At 38.3% G+C, this 15,524-nt stretch overlaps 1 protein-coding gene across 2 annotated transcripts in view; it reads left to right on the top strand.

Annotated features, from left to right (window-relative positions):
• PARD3B (par-3 family cell polarity regulator beta) overlaps positions 1 to 15,524 on the top strand; it is a 1,069,130-nt gene that overhangs the window by 396,802 nt on the left and 656,804 nt on the right. For both annotated transcript variants that reach the window (XM_082629936.1, XM_082629937.1), the window contains exon 3: positions 8,974 to 9,145. In XM_082629936.1, the coding sequence (XP_082486062.1) occupies positions 8,974 to 9,145 (172 nt within the window). The remainder of the gene's footprint in view (positions 1 to 8,973; positions 9,146 to 15,524) is intronic.

Here is a 15,524-nt window from a genome sequence, read left to right as displayed (position 1 = left end):
ATATAAAAGAGGCTTTGCTCTTCCTCGCGGATATAGCAGAGAACTCCAATCACTCATTTACCTGACCCCCTTCTACCTGCCAAGTACCATACTAGGAGCTTGGAATATCAAACCAATTGTACTTTAGTTCTCCCATCTTTAGAATGGGAATAATGGTGCTTTTCTCATAGGGTTTCCTGTGACTCTTAAATCATACATGTAAGCACTTTGAACAGTGCTGAATGCATAATCAGGGCTATAAAATATTTGTTAAATATATTTTTAGATGATGTGACCCATGGTTTCAAGTAGCTTACAGTTTACCTTTAGACAGAGGCAAATAAATCAAGATCTTTTGTGCTGTGTGACCAGTGATGACAGACACCTGGACAGGTTATTGTGGAAACACCACAGAGTATGGGGGAGAGCCTCATCTGGGAGGCTGGAACTTCATTTTGAAAGCCATAATAGATAATGAAGAGTTTTAAGCTGGAGCAAGATCATGCCAGATCTGTGTGATGGAAGACCACTCTAGTAGTAGTGTTACGGGTAAGTGTCAGGGGACTGGAGTAGAACCCAGAAGTGGATTGGGGCTCTGGCAGTAGATATGTGAGGACCTGGCCAGAGGTAGTGTGGCATTTCGTTGTAATGGGATAATTCCTGCAGAGAGAAATCACTCTTATATTACAGCAAGTTACTGCCTTCAAGGATCTATTGACCTACCTCTGATGGCTGTGGTAGCACTGGGCCTCGGCTAAGAGATTGCCAAACTGTATTTCTGAGACAGTTATAGCTTTGGTTTGGTCAGAGAATAGAATTTGTAGGGAAAATGAAACTAAGCCAGTGAAATAATATTCAGTGTCAACGTTACATCATTGTAAATGTATATATGCTTTATAATTTACAAAATTATTTTCCCATATGCTATTTTATGTTTTCTGGTGTCAGATATACTTGTTTCAAATTGAATAGTCTTTCAGAGATGCAGATTAGGTGTGCACGATTTAGATAAGAAGAACTTGAAGAAAAAGTCACTTGTGCGTGTATGTGTCCATGCGTTGTAAAACAACCTAACTTGTATCTTCATTTCTAATACTGTACACTCTCCCAAGACTTTCAGAGCCCTTGCGATTGGATAAAATCAAGGAACCATCTACTGATATACTGGGTAAATGGCAAGCAAAGCCACCCAGTGGATTGGCCTCATCCCTGAAAATTTCCCAGCCAGTTTAACCCAAGTATTTTCTGCTTTCCTGTGGGTATATTATTTTTAATATGTGTAATTCAGAGACAGTGGAAATATTACTGTGAGTATACTGAATTTTTTATATTTCTGACATTTGTGTTATCCTGATGATTCTTAAAACTTTCTCCTGGTTTCTGTACCTGTTTACTTTTCCTATAGCTGCCCCCAGGTGCCCTAGGATTAGGGTTTGGTGGCTGCCAGCTGACCTTCATTGAGACCCTTCGCCCAACCACTGCTGTGGAAGGTGAAGGGCACCGAGGAAAGGGCTCCTCCGGCTTCCTCTGTGTGTATTAGATAATGAGTTGTGAACGTTGTTTCATGAATGGTGAGCTATTCTTACTAAGGAAAGTAAAGAATGCAGCAAAACAAACTCGAGATTCTCTTAAGTTTGTCAAGTGGTAACACATCATCTTTGAAATTTTAATTCAAGGTAGTCAAAAGAAAAATATGATTCAGTATAACTTACTACATAATTAAAGGAAGCAAATGTATTTTTGGCTGAAATATGGGTGGTTTTTTAATAGGCATATTTTTTGTTATTATGGGACAATTCAGGCATCTGCCTCTTTAAAAAGTGATAAGGCTAAAAGGGGTTCTTAGTACAATTGAATAAATCATGTTATTTTCTTTAGAATGCAGCTTAAAGCTGTGAAGTTTGTAAAGGTCCCTATTATCGATTTTCAGTTTGGAGAGGAAATGAAAATTGGTTTTATCTCATTTACTGAATGTCGATTGAAGTTTCTGAGAATCAGAGCTGTTACATGCTTGTTCTGAGGCTGCTAGATCTGATGGTAGCATCTGATGTAGATGCTAATGTGAGCCTGCTAATTTTTAAAATCCAGATTAAATGTTTTTAGCTGGCTGTCAAAATCCTTTGAAGGAAAAGGGTCCATTTTCAAACCTTTGTTTAAAGTGGCATAAAATTAGCTCAATAGCCAATTGTTATTTAGTTACAAGCAGATGCATACATTTAAATGAAATTCTGCAGTGTTTCACTCTCTTCCCAAAGGTGATAATGTGCTTTCTCTACATGTGAAATTGTTGTAATTTCACAGTCTTACTTAGATTTAATTGTGTTTATTAGATTTGAGACAAATGATTCCAGCTTTATTTTGTAGGATACTGTTTTTTCTTTGTCTTTTAATTCTACTTGATAGTTGTTGCTAACGTGAAATATGTATGAAACAGTAAAAAATATATATATATATATATATGGCAAATAAGCCTTTCTTAGTAGTAAGTTAGTTCACTTGACATGTAATTAAAATGAAGCCACATATTTCTCCGTGTAATTGCTAATCCCAAAAAGATACTTCTATAAATACAGTTTATTATGTTCTATGAGCATTTGGATCATTCTTTTTTATTTTCTATGTAGACTAAAGATAATAGCATCAGATTATAAAAACTCAGGCTGTAAAAGTGACAGAATGCTACAGGCTGACGATGGAGCAAACCACGTCTTGAATATTGAGGGACTCTGCAGTAAATGTACTTGGTGGCGCTTATTATTAAAATATTTACTTGTCAGTATAGAAAGTAATTGCTATATTGCTTCGAGTTATGGTAAAAATAGAACAGACAGCACAAACCACATATTGCTAGGTGGAAGAATGGCACTGCATGTCTGAAGGTTGTGTGTTCTTGTGTGATGAAGAGCAAGGAAAAGAGAAAAACAAAAATTACCTATTTGATGTGTTTGATCTTGGTACTTTCTCTGTTCCTCTGTCAATCCTGTGATGAAGAGATTAAAGAGAAGCAACAAAGTAAAAACAGAATAGGGATAAACAAGTCAAGTGGGACTCAGTCCAGGAGCCAGGGAATGCTAGCTATGGGAGGAAAAGGAATTAACATTTACCCTTCCGTTGTGTACCAGGCTCTGTGCTAAGCATTTAGGCATGTTAGGAATATTATCAACGACATTAATATTCTGCCTCCACCCCACTCACCCCCAACACACACCCATGAACACACACTCACACCTTTACCTTGTTTGAGTATAAAAATAGGTCTGAGTCCTTGAAGAGATATTGATGATGTGAAATTGTGAAGAGCACGTGGCTCTTTTGATCAAGTCTGTTATTCCGGGTTATGGATTTTGTAAATTATCCAAAGCTCTTTTATTTCTTTTTGATCTTTGGGGTGGTGGTTGTTGACTTGTACATTATTTTGACCTTTACAAGGTAAATACAAAAATAAAAGATTGAACTATTCTTTAAAATAAAGCTTTTGCCTAATATATTTTCTAGGTAGATTCTAAATAATTTCAGATGTTCCTTCCTAATACCCCCTGGGGAAGGAGTAGTCAGGGGGTACTTGGAGTTACCAAACTAATGCCTGATCTTTGAATTGGAACCACCATCAGAATTGGCAATTGAGATATAGTTATTGAAAATAATTTGTACATACCACATTAATGTACCTGTTTTCTTGTGTTTTCCTCAGTTCTTTTTAGGAAGTAGGTATTTTCCTGAGAAATACACTCCACCTTGACCTCTCAAATAGAGGTACAAAACACATGAGGTCATTGCCTTAATTTTACTGACAGTTAAAGAGAAAAATCTTTTCATGTTAAATCAAGCATGGGAAGCTGGTAAAATGTAAAATTGACATGAATTTGTAAAATAAAATCTGAATGCTTCAATTTTGAGTTTTTGGCATGTCAATTCAAGCTGTGCTTCCACTCAGTTATTCACATTTGTTTTTAAGCTAATTCTGGGGACACATCCAGAAGCTTCACACCAGGTACATCGAAGTGGCCAATTGGAAGAAAGCAAGCAAGGGGGTGTCTGGGACCAAATTGCTAACCCTGCCCATCTCTCCATCCACCATCCACCCTAGTTCAACTCTTCCACTCCTTCAGAAACCAAATCAGCAGATTGTCCCTTTCAAAAATGAGCCGGAAAAGAAAAAGAAAACACATAATCTCCATTTCAAGAGTGGAAGCCATTTCTACCCCCACCCCCCCCACCCCCGGTGTTGAATAGAAAGTGAGGAACTTCTCCCCCCATAATAACAAAACAGAAGCAACAATAATGATGATGATGCATTGCGTGTCTTATAGGTTTATATTGGCCATTTATACTCATTCATTTAACAAATTAATTTTAGTGTTTTAAAAACACATGAAAAATCTAGCTATCTTGCATTGCTATATTAGGTTTCATATCCTTTTTTGCCTCTTTTCACTTGTTTTATTTCAACAAATATATGTTGGGTGCCTACCGTCTCTAATTCACTGTTCTAGGGATACAGCAAACAACAAAATTGACAAAAATCATTGTCTTCTTGGAGCTTATAATCTAGTATACTTTCCTAGGGAGTTTTACAGGGAGGACAGGCAAATAAATAAGACAAATAAGAAAAAAACATAGCATTGAGTGGTGACAAATACTATAAAGAAAAATGAAGGGAGTATGACAAGTGGGGCAGGGGGAGAGGCGGCATTTCAATTGAGATAGTGAGGCCAGTGAAAGCCTGGCACTAGATAAACATGTGAGGGATCGAGGAGCAAGCCATGCAGGTATCTGGTGGCAGACTGTGTCAGGCAGAGAGAACAGCAAATGTAAAGACAAAGAGGGACAAAGAAGATAGCATAGCTGGATAGAATCCTGAGAACAAGGGAGAGAATCATCAGGACATGAGGTCAGAACCTTGACTGGGAGCCCATTACCATACAGGGCATTGCAAGGACTTGGGCTTTATTCTAAGTGAGGTGGAAAGGTATTACAGGGTTCTAATCAGAGGAGAGATGCGATCCGCCTTAGGTTTCAGCAAGATCACGCTGGCTGTTGTGTTGAAAGTGGATTGAAAGGGAGCCTGGGTGGAAACAAGGAGCCCAGTCACAAAGCCCTCGCAGTAACCCATGGGAGAGGCTATAGTAGCTGGGTCCAAAGAGGTGACAGTGGAAGGGGTAAGAAGTGGTTAAGCTCTGGTTATATTTTGACATTTATTGACCAATTGGATGTGTGTGCAGCGTATGAGAGATGGGGAAAAAGGGAAGGAAGGAGGGATTGAGGATTACTATAAGTCTTTCGGCCTGAGCAACTAGAAGGATGGATTGCCATTAATTAGGGATGCAAAAAGCTTATGGAAAGAGCTTTGGAAGATCAGCTTTCAGTTTCTGACATGATAGGTTAGGCAGTTGACCATATGAGCCTGGATTTCAGGAAGAAGCTCTGGGTTGGAGATTGAAGTATGGAATTTATCAGCATATACTTATATCTTTGCCATGAGACAAATTCAATCACAACACAAATTTAGAGGTATTCACTTTAACGTTTTTAGAGATAAGTGAAAGGAAACTTAATGGAGGGGCCAGGGATTTGAGGACAAAACTGAGAGAATGTGGTGTTCTGGAAGGTAAGTGAAGAAAACCATTTAAGGAGGAAGCAGTGATCAAATGTGCCCTAAAATCAAGCCAGAGACGTGACTTTGAATTTAACACTGTGGAGATTGTTTTTGGTCTTGATAAGAGTGGTTTCAGTGGAAGAGAGGGGTGAGAGCCTGTCTAGAGGGGCCTCAGAAAAGAATAGGGGGATGGAGATTGGAAACTGTTCTATGGAGAGCTTTCAAATTTGGCTTTAGATGGAAGGTGGGAAATGGGGTTGTATCAGTAGGGGTGAGTCTTGAGAAGGTTGATTTGTTTTTGGTTTCGGTTTTTTGATGAGCAAGTGAATAGCATATTTGTAAACTGACCTACCTGTGTGTATCTGGGGATTAGATGCCTAAATGCTGATAGAGATCTGTGGGGATGGGAGTTTTGATTGGAAATAAAGTCTGTTTGAACAGATCATTTTGGATCATGTGGTCTTAAGAAAATGTCACTGCTGTACTGGGTGACATGAAAATACTGGCAACACATAAGGAGAACAGAAGGGGCACCAGAAGATGGATAGGACAGCAGAAGAGGAAGGCATCCAAATCAAATATTGCCTATTTGCATTTTGCATAAAGTTGATTTTACTGCAGTCCCTAAGGTGTCAGTGGAAAATCTCCCACATGCCACAGAAGTTTAGTATAAATGGAACCTTAACAGAAAAAATTTTATAAAGATATAACTATTTTTTTTTTAATGTTCAACTCATCGCTGTGGGAAAGGTAATTTTGAATGGGTTTAAAGGTGGAATAAGGCCATTTTCATACACTGGACACTTTGGAGATCAGTCTGCCTTCTGTTGAGGGATTAGAACAATGGTTTATGTTAATTACATTTCTCTGTAACACTCTCCACCAGGAACTGTGTCACCAGTAATGTAGGTGTTCTTGATGAATCAAGTAATCCAGCTAACAGAGACCTACAGCATAGGGTTTAAATTAATTATCAGTGTTGATGCAAGTGTAAGTCTGGATATATTGTAGATGTTGAGATGAAGACTGGATGAAGAGTCTCTTATCAGCCAGCACCTGTGGTACCAGTGACTTTGTCTGGGTGCCACAGATTCAGGAGCTGATTCTCTTCTTTCCAGGAGTAGAGACTTTATTCCATCCATTCATCCAGACATCAAGAGTAGTCTCTGTGGAGATAATTCCTGTCAATCATGAGATTGGGAGACAGACTAAACAATTAATTAATCAAAGAGATGATGAGATTTGGGGAGCCTCCAGGTCTCACTGTCATCTTTGAGAAAGTTGTGTATTTGCCTGTATCTCCAAAGAGTAGAATACACGTTCTTTAGGGCATAACATCCTCCTGGACAAACTGTAAACATTCCATATTGTAGCCTCTCTTTTTGGAAAATGGTTACAGTATGGTCTGAATCCCTGGATTGGACTAGATTCTAGTACAGATTACTGTTTAGTCTGTCACTTTGGGAAACAAACTCTCTGACTACACTGTGTTCCCATTAGATAAATAGGTATAACATTGTTACTGCATATGCTCTGACCTTGTGTGAATATAAGAATAGTATGGAAAACAGTGAAGTATTTTAAGGAGAGAAGGTTACATAGAGCCATAGATAATGATTTATTTATGCGCTATCAAGTTTAAGCTTTTGTATTATACTTCTGAGTGATATTCTTTTTTTCTTTTTGCCATTATTTCAGGCACATAGGATATACTAAGATTCACGGATGTAGCAAGAGGGAAAACTTACACAAAACTGTTTGTAGTACCAGCATAATAAGCCACTTTGCCTTGTTGATGAGTCTATTAAAATAAATGTTACAAGTATGTGTTAGAATTCACCAATATGTAAAATTGAAATTATGTCCCAGGAATAGTGATGAAAATAACACTTCTGTCACATTTTAAAAGTTGATTTTGTTTTCCTTTTCAGGATTTAAAGTGTTAAACTCTTCATTTTGGCCAGATGATTAGAAAAATATAGTTCTCCTGATTATTTTTATACTAGAATAATCTTTCATTATTAATCCATTTAAGGCATCTCAAATCGGATCATCAGTGCTACCAATTAAAAATAGAAAATGTATGTGCTCAATTTCAAGAATTAAAAATAATGCCTTGGGAGTAGCATTTCTTTCCGTGGCGAGAGGACTGTTGGATTTTCCAATTAAAGAAGTCTCCATACTGGAAATGAGTAGTCAATTATGAAGGTTATTTTTGAATAGCCAATTTGCATATCCCTAATTGTATTCATTTCTTTTGAAACACTGAACTTGGAATTTATGATGTTTTGATTGGTTAACCCTGCACTGGTGTTATTAATACTACTGCCAACAAGGTTCCCCTATGAATGGGGCTTTGAGTGCCTTTCCTAAATAAATGTTTGAATGATAAGTAGGTTTGTTTTATTTAGTGAATGAAAATATCTGAAAATTTACTAGCACTTTTCTCAATTTGCACACACTGCACTGTAATGGATTGACAGTAACATCCCTGAGCTGCCTACTGCACTCATATGTGGACTTTTCCTCATCAGCTGATGAGAGCCATTGGAAGTTCCTATCGTGATGCTGTCTGCTGGCCAAAAACGCAAATTCAGCGGGGCTGCCTCTGCCACTTATACAGCAGTGTTTGCCCAATTACTTGATTATTTTATTATATGTTGCCCCTCTTTTAAGAAAAATGACTTGAAGATGAACAGTTAAACGTTTTTATATTAATGACGAGAAGCATAGTTCTCATATGAAATAAAATTGAGATGAAGATGGGAATAATTAAAAGTTCTGAGGTTTAGTGTCTTTGGACTTAAACCAATCAACATGGAGTTAGCCATGAAGGAAAATAACGAAATTACAGGCATGAATCCAAATGGGATATCTATGTGTACAAGATAAACACAGATTGTGTGTAAATATACACATGTATGTATGGTTCTACTTATTATGATTGTGTCTGAAAGGCAGTTACAGTTAGGGATTTTATCGTCTTTACCTCTCTAAACCTGGAATGTCCTCTTCTACCATGTAAGTCTATTGTTCAAATCCTGCATATTCAACTTCCATGTTTGGCAACGCTCTTGAATGAAAGAGATACTGAAGTCCTCTTAGGCATATGAGAAAAGGTGGTGAGGGGAGGTGGCGGCCATTTCATTCCTTCCAGAGGGTTAGCCAAAATTGGATCTCTATTTCAGGAATATACAAACAAACCATTAATTATTTCCTGGCCATGGCACTTTTAGGCATAATATTGAATTAAGAGTTGTGCTAGAGTAACATTAAAGTTTTCAGTTTTAAGAGGTCATTTTTTAAAAAACCAAATAAAGATCACAATCAGCTAGATACAGGGTCCATGTGATATGCATGTTCTACAAAGTAATTAGTGCTGTTGGATTTGTTTGTAGCTGATTGCTGTGTTTGACGAACAAGAACCACTCCACAAGATCGAGAGCCCCAGTGGAAACCACGCAGGCCGGCAGAGCCCAGATGCTTTTGAGACAGAGGTGGCTGCCCAACTGGCTGCGTTTAAACCAGTCGGTGGGGAAATTGAAGTAACCCCTTCTGCTCTGAAACTAGGTAGGTGTATTATTTTAGTGGTATGCTTTTCACCTGGTTGAAATACCTCATCTTGCTGGCTATGAGTTTCTTCTACTTTATGACTTACCCTGTTAGTGTTTGCCTTTAAAAAAATACACCTGGTTTGTCTTTCTCTAAATTATTTTTTTTACGTAGATCTTTGCAGCTGCTGATGCTCAGGCAGTAGATGGAGTTTTTTCTTGAATTGCAAGTGAATCTGAATTGCATATCCTTGAAGTTACTGGGAAGGAGTTGGACTGTAAATGATGAGCTTCATCTGTAGTATATGAGGACTGCTTAAAATTTTTACAAAGTCCCTGCAAAAAGTCACTTGGAAAAAGCTAAGGGTTATCAAGGAATCCAGGCTAGAAATAAAAGGTCACTTTCTGTTTTAGCTGCCTTTTTCTTCTCCACAAATTGTATAACTCAGAATTTGGGGGAAACATTTTGAAGTTAGTTTCTAATTCTGTCCTACTGATTTATTCCAACCTGGTGATTTTGCTCAGAATTTCCTTTTGTTATATTTGTTTTGAAGGTGTTGGTAGAAAGAGAAAATAAACATTCTTCTAAAGTTTTAGTGAATTTATGACTCCAAGATAAATAATGTCAGTTATTGGTGATAACTCTTTTTTTTTTTTTTTTTTTTTTTTTTGGTGATAACTCTTAAAGATAATTTTAGGTCAGTTTAACAGCATAAAGTTTTGAAAATCCACTAATAGTTTGGTACTTAAAACCATTTTTTTTGTTTGTTTGTTTTTTGTGTTTTTTTTTTTGCGGTATGTGGGCCTCGCGCTGTTGTGGCCTCTCCTGTTGCGGAGCACAGGCTCTGGACGCGCAGGCTCAACGGCCATGGCTCACGGGCCCAGCCACTCCACGGCATGTGGGATCTTCCCGGACCGGGGCACGAACCCGTGTCCCCTGCATCGGCAGGCGGGCTCTCAACCACTGCGCCACCAGGGAAGCCCTAAAACCATTTTTTATTCCCGTTGAATGTATGCATACATTTTGAGACAGCTCTAAGCACCGGTTATAGGTTAATTCTCAAGGTAGAACAGAGGTTTTTTTCCATTTTGCAAAGGGAAACATATGCTTAAAATTGTAAAAATTTTACATAGTATAATTTTTGCCATTTGAAACAAAATACATTATAAAGTTTATTTTACATGCCACAATACTGAATATCTATATTTTGTACTAATTTTCTGGAAAGCATCTACAGTGCCCCTTTTAAAATAAACCTAGTGGAAATGAATGACCCATCATCTTCATAATTTCTCTCTATCTTTTGGAAACCAAGCTAGCAGAGCAGCTGGAACTCGGTCATTGGAGGGCTTTGTGGCAGCTTCTCTTCATCTGGAGTGAAGTCTGTGGCTTCAGCAACCTAACAGCCCTATCATTCATTTGCATAATGGATGCCTTTTTATCCATTATGCAAATAGTATGGGAGGAAAATTAGGCAATAAGGGAAGACGAAAGGAGAAAATTGCTCTTGCTTGTTTTAATATTCGATTTATAAGCAAGCACTGTGGTCTTCAAAAGGCTGAACCTCAGAGTACCCCTGTGCCTGGGAATTTGTTTTTTCACCTTTCTCTAATGAGCTTTCTCATGGAAAAAAGGTTGTTTTTCTTCCGCTTTTTCAGCTTTTGTTGAACCATCTGAGCAATATAACGTTCAGTGTAGGAAGAAAAGTAAGCTGAGGTTCCCCATCTTTGAAGGTGGGCTTTCTGCTTCTTCAATACTGATTTTGGGTCAGACACAGATAGGAAATTATATTTATTCAGTGGTGACTATATGCCAGGCACAGAACTCAAGGCAGTGCACCGCGTATTCTAAATCCTGTACGCCTAACAATTCATTTAAGCCTCGTGATACTTAGTTGGGTTCTATTATCTCCCTAATTTAAGAGAAGAGGAAACAGGCATAGAGCAGCTAAATAACTCCTCCAAAGTCACATAGCTGTTAGGTGGCGAACTTAGGGTTTGAACCCTTGCTAGCTCCAGTGTCAGGAACAATTTTTCTGTGCTGTCTTTCATATGCTCTTTGTAAAATAATACAGTGATATCATTTTCCTGAGAGTCATTTTGTGAATATATATCAAACCCTGAAAATGCTTAACTCCTTGGCTTCAAATCCCATTCCACCTAGTGTCACAGATGAAATGGTGAGATTGGCCAGCCTTCACTACTTGGTGGTCAGTGTTGCCTTCCAGCCATTCAGTCTGAAACTGTGGCATTATATCCTGTTCCTTCCTTTTCTTCCCATCATCCACAGTTTCTTCAGCCTTCATGTCCATGACCATTGTAGCAGGCCAGAGCTTTCCCATCAATCAGACTACTACAGAGGCCTCAAACTGACCTCTTTCTTCACAGGGCCCGCTTTCCCCAATCTCTGCTTCTGCCAGATGTACCTTTCTAAATCACAAAGCTGGTTATATAACTCCCCTGCTCAACAACTTCCAGTGGCTTCCCACTGCTAGGAGAACCATGTCCAAACTCATTAGCAAGCTGATGCAGACAGTTCCTCAGAATTAGATGGAGGTATTTGGGCAGGGATGAAGGATGAAGAAATCATCCCTTATCTACTCTCATGGTTCTATCAGACTCAGGACTTTACATTTCTGGAACTTTAAAAGCAAAGAAAACAAATATTTATTGAGTTTCTCAGATAGAGGAATTAAAGACAGAAGCAAAGCCACCAGCTTTGGTATCTGCCCATTCTGTTTTCCTTTCATTGCCCTCAGGGCAGGGTGTGGTCATGGCTTGGGCACACAGGGATGGAGGGGTATGCTTGGCAGCAGATGCAGTATCCATGAATGGCTCTTCTGGGAGGTGACCTGGTTGTGCTGCCAGGCCCACCCTGAGAGCTTGTTTAGACGAAGAATGGGAGGGGGTAGTCAGAGGAGTAGCATGTGTGTTCCAGCGATTCTTCATCACAGGGGGCATATAAAATGCCAAGCCCCAAAGCCCCAGCCCATCCTCTCTTCTCCCCACTCAGCTCTCAGAGGCCACTGGAACTGGTTCTACTTCTCATGGGACTCATTAGCCCAGGCTGGTACAACACACGTGGGGCTGATTCTCCCTGGTTTTCTCGCTCTTGAGATCCATCCAAGACAATGAGGAATTTAACCATTATCGGTTCGCATGCTTATCTTACTTAAGGAGACACAATTTAACAGCTATTGGGGATCAAGATGTTCTTACCATTAGGTCATGTTAATCACCAGAAATGTAGGTTTTACTGATACTGAAATAAAAATGCACTCAACATTCAGTATAATTTTTGTATCTTTCTCCAGTGCAAGTTAGTCATCATCAGTATCCTGTTAAAAACTGACAGCCTTCCCCCCACCCCATACATGCAGACAGTGGTTGGGCCCACCTCTTTTTTCTTTATCTTCCAAGATGAAACACTTATACACAGAATATGCAGGAAGCTCATATTCAGGAGCTCTTCATGATCTATCCCCTTCTTGTCTGCCCACTTTTATTACTAGCCTCTCTTCCACAGTCACCTTAACCTGCAGCTACCACAAGCTACTTGGCATTCCCTAAATTTGCTACTTTCTTTCAAACCTTTGTGTCTTTGTAGTTAGTGTTCCCTTCACCTGGCTCACCCCTTTGCCTCTTTTCTACTCGGTGAAATTGTATGCACCTTTTAAACTCAAGCTCAAATATGCCCTTGTTTGTGAAACCTTGTCCAAATCTTCAAGATAGTACGGTAAGTGTACCATAAATGCATTTCTTAATTCTTCAACAACGAAGGGATTCAAAGGTGAAGAAATTTTCTACTGACCAAAAGGGATTCATAGTTTTGCACCCTGTAAGCTAATGGGGCATATATATTTTTACATTTGCAAGATGAATTTTAAATCAACTGGGCAAACACATAATTCCAACTTCATCTAAATTATTTCCTACCATTTATTTTGTAATGGATTTTCTAATGTAATGCTAAACGACTAAGCCCTGACTCAACCCTAACTAGCAAATCATTTTAACACTTCAAGATTATAATGTTTCTGTAGTTGGCCAGTACATAGTACCGTGTAGACTAGAGATTGCTAACCTAAGAGTCTATTTAAAAGAAGAGACAGGGTAGAACAAACACCAGGTAGAATAGCCAAGAATCCTATTCACAGAGCCCATTTAGACTTTAAAATCACCTAGTTCAGGAGTTTTCCAGGTCTTCTCTGAGGAGCCCTATGGTACTTCCTAGCACGTTTTGGGATTTCAACAAATATTTGATTCTAGTTAATTAATAACATTTATTGAACACAAATTGTAGATGCTATTTTAATTCATTCACACTCGCTCTTTGTACACATAAGGTTGGTTTTACTAGCAGGGAAGAAAGGGATGCAGAAGGCTGTTGAGTAGGCAGTAGAGAATCTTAATACCGTTTAGAAGTCCTACAGCAAAGAAACCTACCTTCACTCAAGAGAATTGTTAGCACCTCTTAGAACAACTTTTGTGAAAAGGTGATCTGTTAATAGATAATCCATAGAATTTCATAAGAGCAATTTTCTAGGCAATTAACATTATTTTACAAGTGACCAAGTAAAAGCTTAGACTCAGTGTGTGCTGGGATGTCAAATAACTAGTTGGTTAAAGGAGTAGAATTGGAACCTGCATTTCTTGGCTTTCAGCTACATGACATCTTTTGGATTAATTGTAGGTTTCAATTATCTGTACCTTTTAATACTATATGGGATAAAATAACACCTTATATCCTTTTGGAACGAGATAGAGTGTAAATTAATAAATATATACTATGAATAGCTGTAAATAAAAAGCTAATAAGGAAGTACCAGAAAATTAATATGGAGAAAATTTCTTTTAAATCCTTCTGTGTCAGAAATGAATTTGCTTCTATTTCTTCATCCCTTGTGTATGCACACACATGCACTTACACGCATGTGTATATGTTTGGGGGAAAATTGCACTGAAACAAACATGCTAATATTTGGGATACCTGGTAATTTTTCTCCCATATTGTGGATACTGTTGTCCTTTTTGACATTTCAAATATCTGCATGTAGAGCCTTCTGTAAATAAGAAAAATTAGTGAGGACGCTTACTTTGATGTTTGGAAGAATGAGAGTCCTTTAGCCTTTCTCCAACTAATCCTTTTGCTGCCTTTATGATCAGTGGTAACTGACCTTCTGCTGTTCCCCAAAAGACTTCATGAGGCTGTAGTCCAAGGTTGACCCAATCCTTGTCCCTTGAGAACTGATGATATGGAGTCAGTTCCAGACCCTACAGTATTTGATCTAGCTGTGTATCCAGACAAGTCATTTAACCTATAGCTATCACATTTTTCCAAACAAAGTATAAATCAGGACACATTTGGCATTCTATAGAAGTGAATATTCTGAACTGAGACCATACAGGTTACTTCCTTATGTGCCACTGCCATATCTCCCTGGGCCATGGTTTTCTCATCTATACTATAGGCCTTTCTTGCTCTAATGGGCTATGATTGTCCCAGGAGAATTTTATTAATTCCAAGCTGAATTTGAATCTGACTCCATGCCCCTGTCAATTTCCATCCTATGGCCCCAGTTAATTAGTAGTTTTATTTTGAAACTTTTGGTAATTTTTCCTCAGTATTCTTGACAGAAATTTGCTATTTTGGGTTAAGGTTCCATGAGAAAATATGTCTTTAGTTATAATTATTTAAGCAATGCAATTTAAACAGTGTATCAGGATAAAAAGTACTTTAAGCTTCGTTGTTGCCACTCTTGTGATCTATATTACCCAGATATAAAGCAATCTGATTAAAGTTTGGAGTTGAAATGGTATTAGCTTTATTCTCCTCTTGTATGTTAAACTTTGAAGATGAGATACTTTCTGTTTGAAAGTGATTCTTGTTTTTGAGACTTGAAAGCCGAAAGGTGCCTCAGATGCTTTATTGTTTCCATGTGTGTTTGTGCTTCTTCAAAACTGAAAGGAAAATTATGATTGTATGTTTGTTATAATATAATTATTTTCAAAACATTGAGTTCTCCTCTCTTTATTTTCAGTAGTTCCCAGATCATATGGTATAGCCATAGATTAGTGTTGGAAATTGTGACCATTTTCTATCTGATTTTGACTAATTTACTGAATAAGGGAAACATGTGGGATCGTTTGTCTGAATTTTTAAAGAAACCAAATCCCTTTATGGTGCTGATCTTTGGGAAAAAAAAATAAAGCAGGGGGAAGTTTATTCCTTTAATTAGGCTGCAGTGTGTAAGTAGCTGCTGTGCCCATAATGTGAGTTTAAGTATTGGCATCTGATCCTAGACAAACACAGTCACACCACACACATAGCAGAACGAAAGCTCAGGGCTGGGCCAGGCTTCTGGCGGAGCCTTTGAATTCTGACTACAAAGCACCCA

The sequence above is a fragment of the Mesoplodon mirus genome, assembly GCF_964341445.2.
Source record: "Mesoplodon mirus genome assembly, chromosome: 8".
NCBI lineage: Eukaryota > Metazoa > Chordata > Mammalia > Artiodactyla > Ziphiidae > Mesoplodon > Mesoplodon mirus.
Note: the sequence above shows the minus strand (reverse complement) of the source record. Positions and strands in the feature narration are given on the sequence as shown.